The sequence below is a fragment of the Drosophila novamexicana genome, unplaced genomic scaffold (genome assembly GCF_003285875.2).
Source record: "Drosophila novamexicana strain 15010-1031.04,08,12 unplaced genomic scaffold, DnovRS2.1 tig00000072-arrow-arrow-pilon, whole genome shotgun sequence".
Classification (NCBI taxonomy): Eukaryota; Metazoa; Arthropoda; class Insecta; order Diptera; family Drosophilidae; genus Drosophila; species Drosophila novamexicana.
In genome coordinates, this window is record NW_020824771.1 from 1,633,554 (window position 1) to 1,650,539 (window position 16,986).

A 16,986-nucleotide genomic window follows, 5' to 3' on the forward strand; every position below is an offset into this window, starting at 1 on the left:
TGCCGCCGGCTGCTGTCGTTTGCGATATTGGCACATCGTCGAAAATAATTGCCGGAAATACAAAAGGAAGGCGGCAATGGCAGTGGCAGCGGCAGCGGCAACAGCAGCGGCACAAATGAAATCAAATAGAACGCTGCGAATGGGAAAAGGCATCGGAATAGATTTCCAATTTTCTCATCATCTCGGCTGCTGCCTTCTCCGAGAAGCACCACAAGGAGTCCAAGTTCTTGTCATTGTCCTTCCCATTGTAGTTGCCTGCCGGGTTACAGGACGTATACTCAACTATAATTAATTACGACTTTAGTACGAGTGTGTGTGTGTCTTTTACTTGAGTGGCTTCTTTTCAATTTCAATTGTGGACATGGCGCCCGGGGTTCATTGACTGTCCAGCTAAGCTGACCAGGCGCAATTGCAGCATTGTGGCAGCCTATAAAAGCCGAGGCCCTGTGCCTGGCAAGCATCATTCCCATCCGGAACAGCAGAAGGCCCGCAGCTTTGAGGAGCAGCAGCAGCAGCAAAAAGGAGCAAAGGATCATCAACAACCAGCAGCTACACTAGCATGGCCTCATTGCAGTTGCTGCTCTGCTGTGCGACAACCCTTCTGATTGCCAACGCCTTGGAGCTGGCGCCCCAGCTGCTGAGCGTCGCCACCAGCGAACCGGCGAGCAGTAAGGCCAAGACGCACTACACGCCCTTTCCGTTGGTCGATGATGACGTCGAAGTGGAGGCCGTCGAGCTGCCGCTAGATGTGGACCAGGACGACAACGTCGAGCCCACCCGCGTGCATCATTCACTGCCGCCTCCCTGGCTGCAGTTCGCCGACGAGCCCGTCCAGAAGCCCCGTGTCAACAATAAGGCGTCCTTTATCAAACTGCCTCCCGCCGGGCAGCAGCACAAGCATCCACATGGACATGGACACGGGGCGTGCACCATTGAGATAACCAGCAAAGTGCCGGGCATCTGCCAGCCCATGAGCATGGGCGTGGGCAGTGCCTGTATTTCGGGTGAATTCATGGAGGTCTACAGTGCATCCCACTGCTCCAATTTCTAATCCGGATAGAGAAGTCCCAACGCTCCGCTCTCCCTTGCTCCACTCTCCCCCTCTCTCTCTACTTGTTGGATCCCTCTGAATGCTTGTTTAGTGTCTATTTTTAGTGGGTTTAATGGAGGAGTACGACTACCTGGTGCGCGTTTTGCAATTAACACTCATTAATATTTGTATAAATAAAGTATATTTAATAACATTTACTTAAGTTTTACTCAACCAATTTATACCATATTGAGATCAATTTATAGCTAAAAAAAACATTCCTTAAAGATATTTTGTTTCACCACTTACAATTCGCAGAATTTATCCTTATTTTGTTCATGTTTCGAATTCGAGCGTGTGTTATTAATTATTATTTTTAATTATTTATCAATGATATAGTCAAGAGGTAGGCTAGGCAAAGGCAGCTCTTCCTATTTATATAGTATTATTATAAATTTGTCACGAAATGGAGACACATAAAGTATATATTCTTGATCGGTGACATTAACCGAGTCGATATAGCCAGGTCTGTCTGTCGTTTTCCATAGAAACCATATTATATTCATGCTTATTCCCATATCATATCGGCATGCTAAGAAATCGGCTGAAAATAAAGCTTTTGCTTACGACAACTGTTTTTAGCTATATCTTCAGGGTATTTAGACTTCGGTGTGTCGGAGATAGCTGTTGTTTTTTGTTTCATTTTAATTTAAATGAAAGGTATCAAAGTCCTTAACAGAGCGGACTGATATTAGGTATACTTCTAATAGATGTTCCCTTATGTCCGTATTTAACAGAATTATTTTTGAAATTTTTCCGCAATTTTGTTATAGATTAAAATCTTCTAATTAACAGTCCCCGTGTTTTAAGAAGTATTCTCCCATATGATACGCACATAAGATTTATCACTGGAAACTTACTCATTTTCGCATTTTGGGCCAGATCGTGGGCTTCGTTGGCTTGGCGCCCGGCACCGTCGTCGAGTTGCCAATGGCCACGCATTGGCCGCCGAACACCTCGAGCAACTGCGGCGCCTGGAAGAAGGGCGCACGCTTCCATTGGGCGGGACCCACACGGTCGATGCGATCGTAGATCAGGCCAGTCACGTCGCTGGCACGAAACTGTTCCAGTTCCTGTACATCCTGCAGATCGCTGCCCCAGATAAAGACGACCTGCTGCAGATCCAGGCCCAGATCCACCAGCTGCTGATTGTGCTGAAAATTTTGGACATGCGTCGCCGTGCCGAGCAGCTCGGCACTTTCGGCAAAGTTGATGGCTTGCAAAAAAGTCTGGGTTCTCAGGTCCATATAGGCATCCCAGATGTCCGTGCGGCCCGTGGTCATGAGCATAACCGGAAAGGCTGTCTGCTTCAGCCGTATCATGGTGCATATATCCGCATCAAAGCTGGCAAAGATCAACGGGCGTCCGCAGCCATAACGCGCCGTGACCTCTATAATCCTGTCCACAAACACGTTCTTGTTGAGTGACTGCGTGGACTCCATTACGCCCGATGCCATGAGCTGCGGCCACTTGATCTCCACGATCAGGCCCAGAGTCTTGGGCAGCGCCTCGTATACTTCATTCAATTTTGGAAAAAGTCGCTGTGGCTGGCTCACATTACGCACGTTCAAGTGCGTGTACTCCTGAAGGGACCACCTCTTCAGTATGAAAACACGGCTGGCCTTCAGCTCGGCGTAGCTCAGCTGCCGGATGAGCACATGGCGTAAATCGAAGCGATCCACTATGGGTTGTGTGGTTGCCTGCTTGGTGGTAAAGAAGCCAAAGCCACGCCAAACGATAGGCACATAGTCTCTGGTCAATTGCACGTCCAGGTGCACCATGTCGCCTTTGGCCCTGGGTACGGCCAGGTAGCTCTCGATGGTGTTCTCCACCAGCTGATTGCTGGTTTGGTAAAAACTGGTACCCAGGCCACGATTACCCACGTCCAGGGTGGGCCAATTGCTGGGCCAGTAGCGTTGAAAGCTGACACGCAAATTGCTGGCAGCTGCATTGGGCATGGGCCGCACCACCAAGTAGGGCAGCGTCAGCTGACCTATGACCTGCTGTGTGACCTGACCCTGTATGGGCAGCTTCAGAATGCCGCGACTGCCGCGCAGCTGCTCGGGCATTATATAGGCCTCGCACAAAGGCAGCTGCCCGCCATCCAGGCCGTATATGTCTAGGCGTAAGGCATTGGACACATCCAGCGCTTGGCTGATGCGATAGATGATTATGGCGCCGGCGGCATACCGGACGCCCAGCCGACTCTGCGGCCGGAAGGAGGAACGATTGTAGGCATAGCGCGAAACCTCAATCAGCGCGTTGTCCAGCACACTGAGCGATCGGAGCTTCAGGCGCAACTTCTCCTGGTTGTTCAGCCCGGCGATTTGTAAGTGCTGCTCCCAAACGAACTTCAGCTCAATGACATATTCGCGCTGCAGCCAGCCAGGCTCCAGCAAGTGCCCGCCGCCCACCGAGCGCGGATAGGCCTCGCCGAAAATGTCCACGCCCGGGGAGCGATAGATCTCAAAGGTCTGCAGCATGCGCGGCACCTGCTGCCCCTCCCAGCGACGCAACACACGCTCGCCGGCTGCGTCCAACGTGTAGACGAGATAGCGATAATAGACACGATGACTGGCGCATATCCAACGGCGCAGATACCACCTGCTGCGCTGCTTGTTCTGGGCACGCAATGGCAGCGCCTTGGCAATGCTCCAGGCGCCTAGCGCACGATGATCCCCGCTGACGGCGATCTCCTCATCCGCTGCCAGCTGCTGGCCCGGCCGCAGCTCCAGATTGAATACACGAAAAAAGGGCAAGCAGAGAAAACTACGTCCGGTTAGCTGTGCGTGCCGCTCAGCATCAAAAGGCTTGAAGGCCTGCGCCTGCAGCTGCGCTCGACCGAAGACAGACGTTCCATTCAGTGTGGGACTGACTGTGGCTGCCGCTTTGCAAAACAATGGCCACAACAAAGCGATCTTATAGAGTATGCTAATTGATTTTAGCACTCGATACATTTTTCGTCTTCTCCAAATCAAGCGGCAGCATCATCTCGCCTCGAATAAAGAAACTTGTTTTCTTTTACCACGAAACGCGGACGGCGCGAAGCGTTGGCTATGACGAACCCGCTCGGAGACTCTCTTCTTCTTTTTGGATGAGTTCTTAACCGGGCACTAACAGACGTTCAAATGAAAGAACTTCCAAATGTTCCGCATAGTTTTGTGGCTGTAAATCAGCTGTAATTGCACTGAGAGAAATGATGGCCCACAACAAAACAATATTGATCGCAGCCAAGCTCAGCAGGCTTTTAGATAACCTTACAGCACAGTAGATACAAGTAGATAGTAAATAAAAAATGAAATTAATATATTCGGGTTGTCCGTCTACACTTCTTTCCCCAAGTTTGACTTAATATTAAACTTTATACTATAGATATACCCAGGTCCATAAAAGTGTTAAGATTATATTAAGAATATAGAAGATCACTTCTTAAAATCGAATAAAGTAAAAAAAAATCGGAAATAAAACCAAAAATCGCATAATTAATTCACGGATAGCCAGTTTTCGGTTATTTTCTGACTGTGAACGGGTATTTCGCAGTATATTGAACCCAACTGCAACCTGTTTCTGATTTCTTCTTTTTCTTAATATTTCTTTTATAAATATCGTATAACATAAAAAAAATTGGTTTTCCTATTTATCACTTACCACATTCCAAGCACTCGTATAAACATTTCTCTTTTTCGTAAGTTCCTTTATTTTTCGCTCAGTGTACATACACGTTAGTTGTGGGCTCTCTGGGCTTGATTAATAAGTCGCCACAAACTAATCGGGTTGGCCCCGTAAAATTGGCATTTATGCAAATTGCCAGATGTTGAAGAAAGTTCGAGAGAGCTGCTCAGATGTTCTTGTCAATTACCAGGGGCTTCACATAATGCGGATTATAGTCCAAATGCATGTACTTGGACAGATGCCAGCGCTGAATGGGCTCGCCTGTGAGATTCAGGCAACTCGACTTATTCACCAGATGGAAATCTCGCCAGGATAAATCCACGCTGTTCAGATAGTTTTCCACCTGATCGAGCACCTGTGCGCTGGGCTCCTTGGCACGCGTATAAATCACCTTTTGCGGGCGAAACCAGGGCAACGAGCAATGCAGCTCCACGGCAAAGTTGTCGTAGTCCGTCAACGTGATGCGGCTCCAGTACAGATCCACTGCAACAAAACCAAGCAATTAGAAGTTACGTCGAGTAAATCTTAGCAGTTCAGAGACTTACGCTCTTCAAACATGCATCTGTTGGTTGACTGAGGATACGAGGCGAAGATCCACCAAGTGCCCTTTATCTACATGTTATATGTATACACAGATACAGATACACGAAATTTGTAACATGAACATTAATTTGCTTATCTGGCTGAAGATCGAGACCCATTCACCCGTTCGTCGTCCACTGGAAACTCTTTGTACGAGCATCTCCAAGCGTGGCCCAAGACCACAGCTGAGGCACACATCAACCACAAAAATAGATACCATCTGGGCCTCAGGCTGCGATAAGCTGTCAACATTGCCTCCATCTTCATGCAAATGACCCGCTCCATAATTGACCAACGAATATTAAGTCGTAGCCGAATTGTTTCATTTTATTTCTGATGTTTCTTCTCGAGTTTGTTATGGATCTACGAATTCGTCAGAGACTATTAAATAATGGCATATCGAATGTTGTAAATGACTGTGTGGTATGTGGATTCTCTCACTCTTTCTTCTCTCTCTCTCTCACTCTCTCTCCTTCTCTCTCTCTCTCCTTCGTTCTCTCGCTTCATGTGCTTTGAGTAAAAATGATTTGTATTTTTATGGTAATATTTTATTGTACTTCAATTGAATTGTTTTGAAAGATATTCTTGTTGCTCTAAATATTCTTTGGTGGTATTTATATACCCTGACAGAGGGTATTATCTATTTGTTATCAAATGTGTATACACATATATGTTTGATCAGTGTCATCGCTTTCTTTTTTGCACGTTTCACATACCACCATATAATATATAGTGCATAGGAATGATCCGGCAATATCTGCATTCTTGAAGAAACATATTTTTTTCAGGTTTTCTTGGCCAGACCTGGCATTTACGTGTTTTATGGTGAATTTTACATATTAAATACATGAAAATACCAAACATGGAAAACTTGTTTGTTCTTCAGAGCGAGCTCATTACTCATTGTTCTCCTCATCTATCATTGGACTACTTTTGGATCCACCATCTATTGGAAATAAAGTTTTGCTCCTCCTAGCAGGGTATTAAATCTTCGATGTGCCAAAAGTTCTTCTTTCGAGTTTCTTTTAGAGCTGTTTGCATATTATACCATGGTTTTTTTAATCTTTTAACATTCCGTATTTGAAAACACATTAATTTATTTATTTTTTGTTGCTTGTGCTTATACTTAAATCTTTTTCTCTTCATAAAATATTGTAAATAGCTGTGAATTTATATAAAACACGCTTGAAAAATTATTGTACTTTTAATAAAATACAAATCTGCAGACGCTTTTGCACATAATCATGTTGTAAGAGGTATTTTTTTTTTTGTTTTTTTTATTTTTAAGTTATTTTTTTAAGCATTTTTCTCTGCTCTCTTGTCATTGTCTTTTAGTTTTATTTTTGTATCAACATTCTTTATATTTATTTGCAGAACAAAGTGCAAAAATAAATAGAGTATTAGCGATAAAAGATCGGTAACTGGTTATCACTTGACCTACTAGGTTTAGTTGAAAGTTAATTTGGGTTTACATTTTATAGAATTTTTACTATACATCTATTATTTTTTCCATCCCTGAGCACGCCTTTTCTGTAAAATTTTCTGCTACGCTTCCAATTTGAATATATAATAGTATTAATAAATATAAAAACAATTTATAAGCTTAAATCAAAATACAAATATAGCTTCAATTGGACTTAAGCTGAGTTCACATTGGCATAGATTATTAGAAAATATCAATTTGTTAATTGCTACGTTTTGTTTTTTAGTTATTTACATTTTGGGCAAGAGTACAAATTATTTACATATTTTAAGCTTGAATCTCTTTTTTGGATGTGAGCTCAGCCCAGTGCTTAGACTACGATTACCCGCCTGACGGACCCATTCCCTCACTCGGCCCTCCCTCCCCTTACATCCTGCATTGAGCCTCGAACTCGGCGAGCAGCGCGCTGGAATTGAAGAACGATCGCTGCTTCTTCTCGGGCATATAGAGATCGCTGCGATCGTAGCATGTGGCCGTCGCTCCAATCTCTGTGAAATACTTGACGCGCTCCTTTGAATTGCAGTCGTCGCCCCAGATGACGGCAATCTGTCCCAGGTCGCGCGCCTGCTGCAGCATGTGGGCCGCATTATCGCCCAGGAAATCCTCCGCATGGGGCGCAGTGCCCGCCAGCTCGAAGGCCTGCGCGTTGTTAACGGCGGCCACGAAGTTGCGCGTGCGTAGATCGCTGAAAGGCTGCCATTTCTTGGTCTCGCCCTGTGTGAGGAACATGACCGGGAAGAGGTTCTGCTTGAAGCGCAGCATGGTGCACATGTCCGCATCGAAGCTGGAGAAGATCAGGGGACGTCCGCAGCCGTATTGAATGACCTCGTGCAGCACACGATCGGCAAAGAAATTCTTATCAATGGTCTGCTCCGCCTCAGAGCCGCCGCCCTGTCGCCGCTGTGGCCACTTGATCTCCACATCGATGCCCAGCGATTTGGGCAGCTGCTGCAGCACCTCCACCAGTCTGGGAAAGATGCGATGCTCGACACGTGGCTCGGCATTGTGTGCGGGATATTCCTGTACTTTGCCATTGATCACCGAGAAGATGCGCAGCCGCTTGAGCAGTTCATAGTTGATGTCCTTGATCAGCACATACTCCAGCTGATCGGGCTTCTCGATCACCTTTCCCGGCGGCGCGGTGCGCAGCCCAAAATCGTGATAGATCACGGGTATCCCATCGGCCGTCAAGTGCACATCCAACTCAACCATATCCGCATGATGTGCATGTGCGGTCAGGAACGATGCAATCGTGTTCTCACGCTCCAGCGGCGCTTCGGCAATGTAGCTCTTGCCGTTGCCGCGATGCCCAACATCCAGGTTGGGCCAGCTGCGCGGCCAGTAGTGCGCATAGGTGTTCTTGAAGTCCAGCGGTGAGTACTGGTAGGGCTGGACCAGCACGTAGGGCAGCCTCAAGCGGGCCAGCGTCTCGTCAGCCCGTTGGGCGGACTTGATGTGTAGCTGGAGCAGTCCCTCGCTGCCCGTTAGCTGGGCAGCACTCAGGCTGGCGGTGCCAAGGAGCTCGTGTTGCAGGCCATAGCACTCCAGGCGGAAACTCTGGTGCATCATGCGATCCAGCGGCAGGGTGATATGAAAGATGACAATGTCGCCTTTGGTATAGGATACGCCATGCGCCGGCTGCAGCTGCAGCTGACTCTGGCCATAAAGATGCTTGGTGTATTCCACAACGAGTCCAGGAGACTCCTCGACGGGCACAATTTTGAGCTGCACGTGCTGCGGATCAAAGGTCTCGATGTCATGGACTTGGAACATCTTCTCGCCATTAAATTTAAGCTGCACAATAGCCTCATGGTTCAACCAGCCGCGATGCACCTGAGCCGTCGACTCATCCACATTGGCCAATCCAAACACATCCAGCGGACTGTGGCACTGCTCCTCCATGCTGGCGTGCAGCACGCGCGGCTTGAAGTGCGTCTCCCAGCGACGTATTTGCTTGTAGCCGGCCGCATTCTCCACGTACACGAAGTATCGATACTCCAGCTGGCGGCACGACTGTAGCCGCACGTTGGTCTGCCAGGTGAGGTCATCCAATCGATCCAGGGGCACGCAGCGCGACAGCTGCCACTCGCCTAGCGCCTTGGCGTCGCCTGTTAGAGCCAGTTGCTCCTCGGGCGCCAGAGGCGCCTGCAGCCGTACATTGAACTGCCTCAGAGTGGGCTTGCAGCTAGTGGAGGGGGCCGCCTCGATGAGCTCGTTGCCAGTAGCATAGTTTGAGGCAGCGATGGCAGCCGCAGCATCCGCATACGAAACACACTGCAAGACAGATGAGGCGACAATGCCAAGGATTAATAGGGAACCAAGCATGGCGACAACTATGAAATCCACACTGAAACTGACTGCGAAAAGCGGCGGGCAGTGGCTCAAATATGATGTGAAGACTCTCGCTCTCCCCCTGATAAGGAAGCTCTGCTAGCAGCGAAATCAGTTAGACTCTATGAAAATAGATCGCAGGTTATCAGAAGCGTTTTAAGTCGCCCGCTGTTGAAACAGCTCGTGACTTTGGCGCAAGTGCAAACAAAATCACGTGTTGCCCCCTAAGAGATCAGCGAGATAGAGATTAGGCGCATGTTTATACAGCTCTTAATCGGCCACAAGTTCAGCTGGTTAATCAAATGAACCCCGATCCATAGGTACATACATACATATATACGGATTCTAAATATTCTAGGCATTTTACTTTGTATGATTTATAAGCGCAGACATTTCTATTTAGCAAACGACAGACACGTGTGCGTAAATCAAGCATAAACCCATTTACAACGTGTCTAGTCTATACAATTTTAAAAAATTATGAGTTTATATTATAAGAGACATCAGAGAATATAATTTAAATTTTCAAATGTAAGAAGTCAATGTCAAACTTCGCTTGAAATACCGATTTCCATATAAACAAAAATGATTTATCAACAGCTGCAATTTGCATTTAGAAGAAACGCCATTTATCGCTAAAAATACGCGTGCGTTTTTAAACGCGTTATAACGCGCGATTTACCTGCGTATGAAAACGCGCGCGCTGCGCACGCAAGTGACGTAGTTGTGGCTGTAGCTGCAAGCAGCGCTTCATGACGTCACCGGCGCTGTTGTTAAGCAACCTGGCCGCTGTCACCCAGCAACCAATACGGTAAAAATTCAAAATTTATGCAATATTAAGGCGGCTAAACTCATAAATGTGACAATAATTTAAAGGCTGTTTTTGCTCGCACTGATTTGGATCACGTGTTAAGGTTGCGATTTGTTTTGATCAACTTTTTTTTTATTTTTATTTATTACAGTTTCACCAGAACTGAGCGCCCACGCGATGAAAGAGCTCGAAACGGGCCGACAGCAGCGAATGCTTTGGCGAAATACGCAAATCTACGTAGAAAACAAAAAGCAACAACAACAGCTAAACGAAATTTAGGCAGAAGAGTTCGAGATGAAAATTGTGAGGTTTGGCATTTACTATGCCAAGTATATGTACGTCGTGCCATAGTATATGGCCTATAGTTATGCATAGTTTTCCGCATGTTCTTTGTGATTTTTCCTCACCTCAGTCCCGTTACGGTCTTGGCACAATTAGCGGAACCTTGCCAACGTTTAAATATACCAAATAGCATTTGGCAACGCCTTATCTACCACACAGCAATGCGAACAGAATGCAAACAAGACAGACAGAGAGAGAGAGAGAGAGAGAGGGAGGGAAATATGAAATACTATTCGATTCAAATTGTTTTTTTTTTTTTGACTGTAATTTACAAGCTAATTACATTATTTTTCGTCTTTATTGCTGTGGCACGTGTTGGCAACAGAATTGTATAGCATGTGCTCTCCCGCTTCCTCTCGCTCTCGCGCTGTCGAGCTTTGGCACTCATATGTTTTTTGTTATGGGAAATTTCATGTCAAAAGCTTTCTCTTTTGGGCTATTTACATGCATGAAATATGGCTAGTTCCTTATAATCTGCTTAGCTGTTTCTATTTTCAAGGGTTAATAGTACTTTAAGCATCGTTCTTCTTTTTTTTGCATTGATAAGAATCAAGTGCCTGGTAAATTAAGTGTTTAGATTAGGCCTGTAAATCTAATAAATCGCAATCTTATCGAAGTACATTGAGAGCCACTTCTGCAGTCAAGTTTCCCCGAATACTCTGAAACCCGATAGCAACAGCAACTGCTGCGGCATGGACACGTGACGGCCTGCTTTGCAACATGCGGCACTATTAGCAAAGCTTTTACACGCAACTCGACGAGGAGGCGCTCAGGAAAATGAGGGGCGGATATCGTAGGGGTTAAATTTGCAGATGACTCAGCTGCCAATTGCATATATCAATTTCCTGTTTATGTGCGCAATATATGTAAAAGATATCAAATATATTTAGCAGCAAGTGAAGCCTACTATAGTTTCAAGTGGGTTATAAATCAAGCTGGGCGATTCTATGATTCTTTTTAAGCTCATATTTTAAGACACTATCAATTACTATTTCTTCGCAATGTTAAGCGACTCATACTACATCATTTTAGCGCTTATTGATTTTACTAAAACAGAAGAGTATTTTGGCTCGACAAAAAGCAAAGGCGACATGTCAGACATTTGCATATGACAACAAAATTTTAACCTTCAATTTAACCAAAATGTCAAAACAAAGGCAATCGCAAAATGCACACTTGACGTCAATGTCCATCCCAATCCCATTGCGCTCTCTGGCTTAGGTTTAAAATAAATAAATTACTTATAATTACATTTTGCATGTGCTCATCTGGCGTCTGGGGTTCCAACGGCGTTAATAACATTGGAACGGACATGTTTTATGTGCTGGCTGGGGGCAATAACACAGTTAGTTGGGGTCCCAACGAATAATTTGACGAAGAACTTAAAAGTTGTATATCACAGTTGGATTTGCTTTGTATTGTATTTTTTGCACTACGCGGCGTATGCGCAATTTTGTTGTTTAGCTAGGCTAGCATTTTGTACTGGGGTATTTGAAAAATTCTTTTAATTGTTTTTTGTTGATTGTAGTTTTTTATATATTTTTTGGTATCCTTTTGTGTGTTGTTTGAAGCTAGGACGCTCTAGACGTTCCGTCGTCGTCGCACCGACGTTGCAGTCGCAACTGTTCCAAGCGCTTTTGTTGTGCGCGCATTTTAAACGAATTCTTTTTATCGTAAACAGCTCGTGCGGCGCAGAGCTTTTGCTGCCAGTTTTCATTGTGTATGTGCCGACGGCGACGACATGAACGTTGGCGTTGGGTTTGTTTTGAATTTCGACTCGGGGGTACAGTTGCTGCTATGGCTTTTTAAAAATGTTGTTGGCCTCAGCAGTCGGCAAAAACAAAAACACTTCATAAAACGTGTATGCGCGTATGCCCTAGCTGACTTTACAATGCTCTTAAAAATTAGAAGATAAGTTTAATATACAAACAAACAAAGAGAGATATAAAGGAAAAGAAAGCACACACGATTTCCAATAAAAATAAAAACAAAAGTATTATTTGAATAACAAGGGGACATATGGTACGCCTTAATTGCTTCACATCAATCATTAAAAAAAAAAACAGAAAATTTTTTAATGCATTTTTGAGTAGCTGAGAACAAAGTCCTCCCAGCTTGACAAAAAGTGATAAGCAATATCTGCGCCGGAATGTACTTCTAAATAAAAGGGCAAAAAGCTACCGAGGTTCAACGCGTCATGCTAGCCACAGATTATCAGGGTGCAGCCTCAATTGCTTATAGAGTATACGTGAAACGTACAAATATTGGTTAACAGCCTTATTTTGCACTACAAAACTGCTCAAAAGCACGCTTCGAACGAAACAACAGCAACAATAAACGAAATGCGGGAGCGACAGATAGAGAGGCAGAGAGCAGACAGCAGCCCAATCTCCAAGCATGCATTGCTCCAAACAGAAACGTGTTAGTCGTGTGCAGACGTCGGCGTCGCTGCCGCAGAGCACGTGTAAAGTTTTGCTTGTGTGGGGCGTCGTCAATGTTTCTGGCGTGGTCGAGCCCTCCTCCCCAAATGAGATTTTGAGCATTCAAAAGCTTTTGCTCTCCTTGTGTGGCTCTCGCAAACCGGTTCACGTCGGTTGTGTGGTCATTGTTTTCCTTGTTGTTTGTTTACGTCGTTGTTGATAAGGCAACCAACTGCGAACAAGCGCTTTATTCGACACGAGAGCTTTTCCGTGCGCAAATTGCTTTGAATTCAAAGCTCTGCGGCCAAGGTCTGCTCTCTATGTGGGCAACGATCGTAATCATAAGTTTATAAACGAATATGTGCGTATGTTGCCAGGCACGCCCCAAAACATAAATATAGACATACATGTGTATGTAGATAACTTTTGCATGTACACATGTATGTTTAATGTTGTTTTTGTTCTGTTTTCCTTGTTTTGTTCCCATTTCTTTGCGTGTGACTCGCATCGAAGCAGCTTTTGATCGTTTTTGATTTGAGTTATTTGTATTTGTGCTTAACTTGTTCTGTTTTCATTTCATTTTATTGCTGTCTTTGCATTATTTGCTTTGTTTTTAAATCATTGTGTAGACAAACACCCCATTAAAGTCCAAAGTTCACTTTGCAGCGCTTATTCAGCTCTCTCAACTGTGCATGTAGATATGTATGTGAGCACACATAAACATACATACACAAGTGCCACACACGACATATTTACTACGTGCGCCAGTTTATTTCAAAACTACGTATGAGGACATTTGTTTGCATCAACATGTTGTCAGGCACGTTCAGAAGTTATTTTGTTATATTCTTGCATTAATAAAATATTTATTTGTTTACATTTTCGAAAGCTTTTAGATAACGGCTTGTTACAAAGCAAAACAATAAACAGCTGCTGAACGCATACGTAAATGGAATAAATATCTATCGGGTGCAACCGACTGCGTAATACCCGTTCACCATCCAATAACAACCGAAAAAAGATTACCCAGCTTAATTTGTTAATAGATGTCGATTTTTTCGATTCGGCAATCGCCAAAATATTTGAAAATATTTTCAAAATTAAAGCAGCTCGTCAACTCTAAATTCCTTCAGCAAGCACTTAAAACTCTGGAAGATAATCTTAACACCTTTTCTGACTAAGAAAATTTACCCAGACGGACGATAGGTAGCGTGAACGGACAGATGGATGAACAGCAAAATTGACCTTTAAGGAACCCCATATTCTCTTTCAAATTAAATCTACTTTGGAATGCTACTCAAAAGGTCAATTTATTCACCCCGCCTGCCTAGCAGTTGTATAAAGGATGCATATATATATGCCTTTAAGATGCAACTATTTCATTCTAAAGGTTCGACCTAGAAGTACAAACTAGTTTAGTTGACGATAAATGTATGTCATGTACCAGATTGGCTTGAAGCCATCTTTGAGAAAGACGTACTCATGGACATAGTCAAGACCTAGTATTGGCAATAATACAGCTAATGCTGATTAAATATACTCAATTTACCTGGCAATACATAGTTAAATAACAAAGGTGCGGATTCTGATTCGTTTCTCATTCTGCTTAGCCGCCATTGACGACAACAAATAAATAGAGAACATATATGCACATTTTGTATATACAAAAACAAACAGTCTATTTTATTGTAAATATAAAATAGCATACCTGTTCAGACATTCTTGCGTGGGGACCACTACAAATCGTCGAGCCTCTAATTAATGTTGGCCTTGGAAGTTGGAGGTTGTTTTTAACACTTTAAAGTCTTTGTCGGATTTTAGAGTTGCAGCTTGTGGAGGCACGCGCTTAGCACTTTTTTTGCAATCACTTCTTATCAAGCTCCCGCCAAGAACTGACGTGAACTGAGAAAAGTGTTCAGCGCAGTTCTTAAACTATTAAACAGGAAGTCACTTTGTCGTACCAGACGCCGGAACAACGTAAATACAATTAAATCAATTTAAAACAATAAAACTCGCAGCCGCAGTCGCACAAAGAGCCGATGATGGATGTCAACCTCGTGATAAGCAGCAGCGAGAGAGAGAGGAGCGCTAGGCGAGAGAGGCCTGCAATAAAGTGATTATCAGTGATAATGTATTGTGGTCATATATTAATTGAGCAACTGTACCGTCAGCATCACGTTGCTGATGTCACCACAGATTCATTGGTTTCTTTTGTTGCCTCCGCTGTGGCCTCTCCTTTCAAAGACTCAGCTGCTGTTGACTTGGTTTCACGCTCAAACAAAATGACCAGCTCCGTGTGCGTTGTGTGTGGAAACATGTCGACAGCTACGGCTGTCTTGGGATAAAAGGGCTCCCCTTTGTACTGCTTGGACTCCGGTCTAGCTAGCTCTATGAAATTACGCTTGGCACTGTTGGGGTTGCAGGAGACATAGACCAGACGGTTGATGGCACTCGCCGATCGTATGGCGGCTATGGAACGATTATCTGTAATAGAATGAAAGAAATATTAATTTTAGCAAATTTTCTATTATTTTAAACTTACGCAGTCCAGCACGCGGAGGATCCACTACAGCTATTAAATCCACTGGCTTGCCTGGCTCCTGTCCATACAGAGCCTCCCGCACCATGCTTTTTATGAAGTCATCAGCATTGCCCGCAAAGAACTTGCAATTCTTAATGTCATTGGTTTGTGCATTGTATTCCGCATCTTTGATGGCATCTGGTACAATTTCTACGCCCAGCACCTGTTTGCAGTGCTTGGCAAAGGCCAAGGCAATGGTCCCAGTGCCGCAGCAAATGTCCAGCATTGTAGTGTCCCGGCTGGGTGCGGCCAAGTCTATCGCCTGCTGGTAAAGAACATTTGCACCGGCTGTATTGATTTGAAAGAAGGCCAAGGGGCTGACGCGAAACTGCAGCCCCTGTATGGTGTCCGTAATGTGTGTGCTGCCGGAGAGATGTGTGACAGGATTGACCATTTGGCCCGCCTCGCGATGCTTGACATCCTGATAGTAAAGCGAAGTGCATTTGTGTGTAGTATTCTGCTCCGGCTGCCCGTAAAAAGTTCTTAGCTCATTCTGCAGCTCTTGCTGCTCAGTTTCGCTCAAATTGGATGAGTATATGCCAGCTACCAACATTAGTTCGCCTGTTGCGGTGGAGCTGCGCACCATCAACTGTCGAAAGTGGCCCACGTTACCGACAGGATTGAAGGGCTGGAACTTTGACTGCCTGACCAGCTGCTGGAAGCTTTGCGCCGCCCATTTAGCCTGCGCTGGCAAATGTGGCAACTGCTGCACCTCGGCTACTTCCACGGAACCGTCGCTGTAGCTGCCCAAACGGAAACCAACTACAATCTCTCCATCCAGGTTTTTGCCCACAGTGAACTCGTTTTTATTCCGATAGCCATTGACAGTGGGTGAGGGCAAAACACTTTTAAATTGAAACTTATCCAGATGCGGTTTCGCGTCAGCATTCAGACGACGGAGTTCCTGTGTGTATTTCTTGAGCAACGTTGCCATCTCCTCCGTCTTTTGTTCCAGCTGTTTTTCGTAGGGCATTTCAGCTAACGGGCACGTGGCCTCAACGGCAGTGCGCTGTCGCTTTGGTTTGATTTCACCGGCATCCTCTTCGCCGCGTCGTTTGTGCAGTGGATCAGCGGACGCTTTGGCTGCCATGGCCTTAAGGATCCTTCCCTTCCACTTGTAGCCATTAAGCGTTTCTAGGGCGCGCTGCTGGTCTGCTTGGCTGCGAAAGCACACAAAAGCAAATTCCTTGCGTGTGGGTGACTTGATTTTGGTCATGTCCAACTTCAGTGTGTTTTTGAGCAGCTTCTTAAATTCCTGCAGCGGCAAGTTAATAAGCTAATCTCTTATTATTCTGCAATAACTTACCCCAATGCCAAAATAACCCATGTTCTTCACTTCAATTTTATAGATTTCCGATGTAAATTCATTGCGTTCCAAATAAGCAAACTCACTGCCGGCTTTTTCCACCTCTGCACTTTTTGTACTTGCCGCCTCTTGCTGATCTGCCTGATCAGACTTTTCCGTACTTTCCGCAACACTCTCCGTGAGCTCGGGTTGATTTTCTGCTATAGCCACACTCATTTAATTGCTTTAAGCACACAATATCAATAAAAATTTTAGAAGCACGTGCAACACGTGAAATTCTTTTAAGTGATGAATGCAAAATAAAGACTCATCGTATATCGATTATATGTGGCGGCCAGACGATTAACCGCCCGACTGGATGTATTTCG

General features: G+C 44.9%; 5 protein-coding genes across 7 annotated transcripts; 1 reads left to right on the top strand and 4 right to left on the bottom strand.

The window, feature by feature from the left end:
- Positions 1-491: 491 nt before the first annotated feature.
- LOC115771533 lies at positions 492-1,230 on the top strand. The gene has a single exon (XM_030717271.1). The coding sequence runs from the start codon at positions 560-562 to the stop codon at positions 1,049-1,051; it is 492 nt and encodes a 163-aa protein (XP_030573131.1). The 5' UTR covers positions 492-559; the 3' UTR covers positions 1,052-1,230.
- Positions 1,231-1,886: 656 nt separating this feature from the next.
- On the bottom strand, positions 1,887-4,047 carry LOC115771386 (glycerophosphocholine phosphodiesterase GPCPD1). Its single transcript, XM_030717071.1, has one exon. The coding sequence runs from the start codon at positions 4,045-4,047 to the stop codon at positions 1,951-1,953; it is 2,097 nt and encodes a 698-aa protein (XP_030572931.1). The 3' UTR covers positions 1,887-1,950.
- A 720-nt stretch (positions 4,048-4,767) lies between these two features.
- Positions 4,768-5,650, bottom strand: LOC115771587. The gene is made up of 3 exons (XM_030717350.1): positions 5,468-5,650; positions 5,308-5,374; positions 4,768-5,245 (listed from the first exon to the last, which is right to left on the bottom strand). The coding sequence occupies exons 1-3, from the start codon at positions 5,627-5,629 to the stop codon at positions 4,929-4,931; spliced, it is 546 nt and encodes a 181-aa protein (XP_030573210.1). The 5' UTR covers positions 5,630-5,650; the 3' UTR covers positions 4,768-4,928.
- Positions 5,651-6,088: 438 nt separating this feature from the next.
- LOC115771585 (glycerophosphocholine phosphodiesterase GPCPD1) lies at positions 6,089-14,782 on the bottom strand. Of its 3 annotated transcripts, none has more exons than XM_030717346.1 (2): positions 9,841-9,931; positions 6,089-9,101 (listed from the first exon to the last, which is right to left on the bottom strand). In XM_030717346.1, the coding sequence occupies exons 1-2, from the start codon at positions 9,910-9,912 to the stop codon at positions 7,194-7,196; spliced, it is 1,980 nt and encodes a 659-aa protein (XP_030573206.1). In that variant the 5' UTR covers positions 9,913-9,931; the 3' UTR covers positions 6,089-7,193. The 3 variants fall into 3 exon arrangements, with proteins under 3 accessions (XP_030573206.1, XP_030573208.1, XP_030573207.1); XM_030717348.1 differs by lacking the exon at positions 9,841-9,931 and adding an exon at positions 14,440-14,782 and having other exon boundaries at positions 6,091-9,101; XM_030717347.1 differs by lacking the exon at positions 9,841-9,931 and adding an exon at positions 11,563-11,918 and having other exon boundaries at positions 6,091-9,101.
- Positions 14,752-16,889, bottom strand: LOC115771586 (tRNA (uracil-5-)-methyltransferase homolog A). Its single transcript, XM_030717349.1, has 4 exons — positions 16,619-16,889; positions 15,274-16,567; positions 14,897-15,215; positions 14,752-14,834 (listed from the first exon to the last, which is right to left on the bottom strand). The coding sequence occupies exons 1-3, from the start codon at positions 16,832-16,834 to the stop codon at positions 14,905-14,907; spliced, it is 1,821 nt and encodes a 606-aa protein (XP_030573209.1). The 5' UTR covers positions 16,835-16,889; the 3' UTR covers positions 14,752-14,834; positions 14,897-14,904.
- Positions 16,890-16,986: the final 97 nt, after the last annotated feature.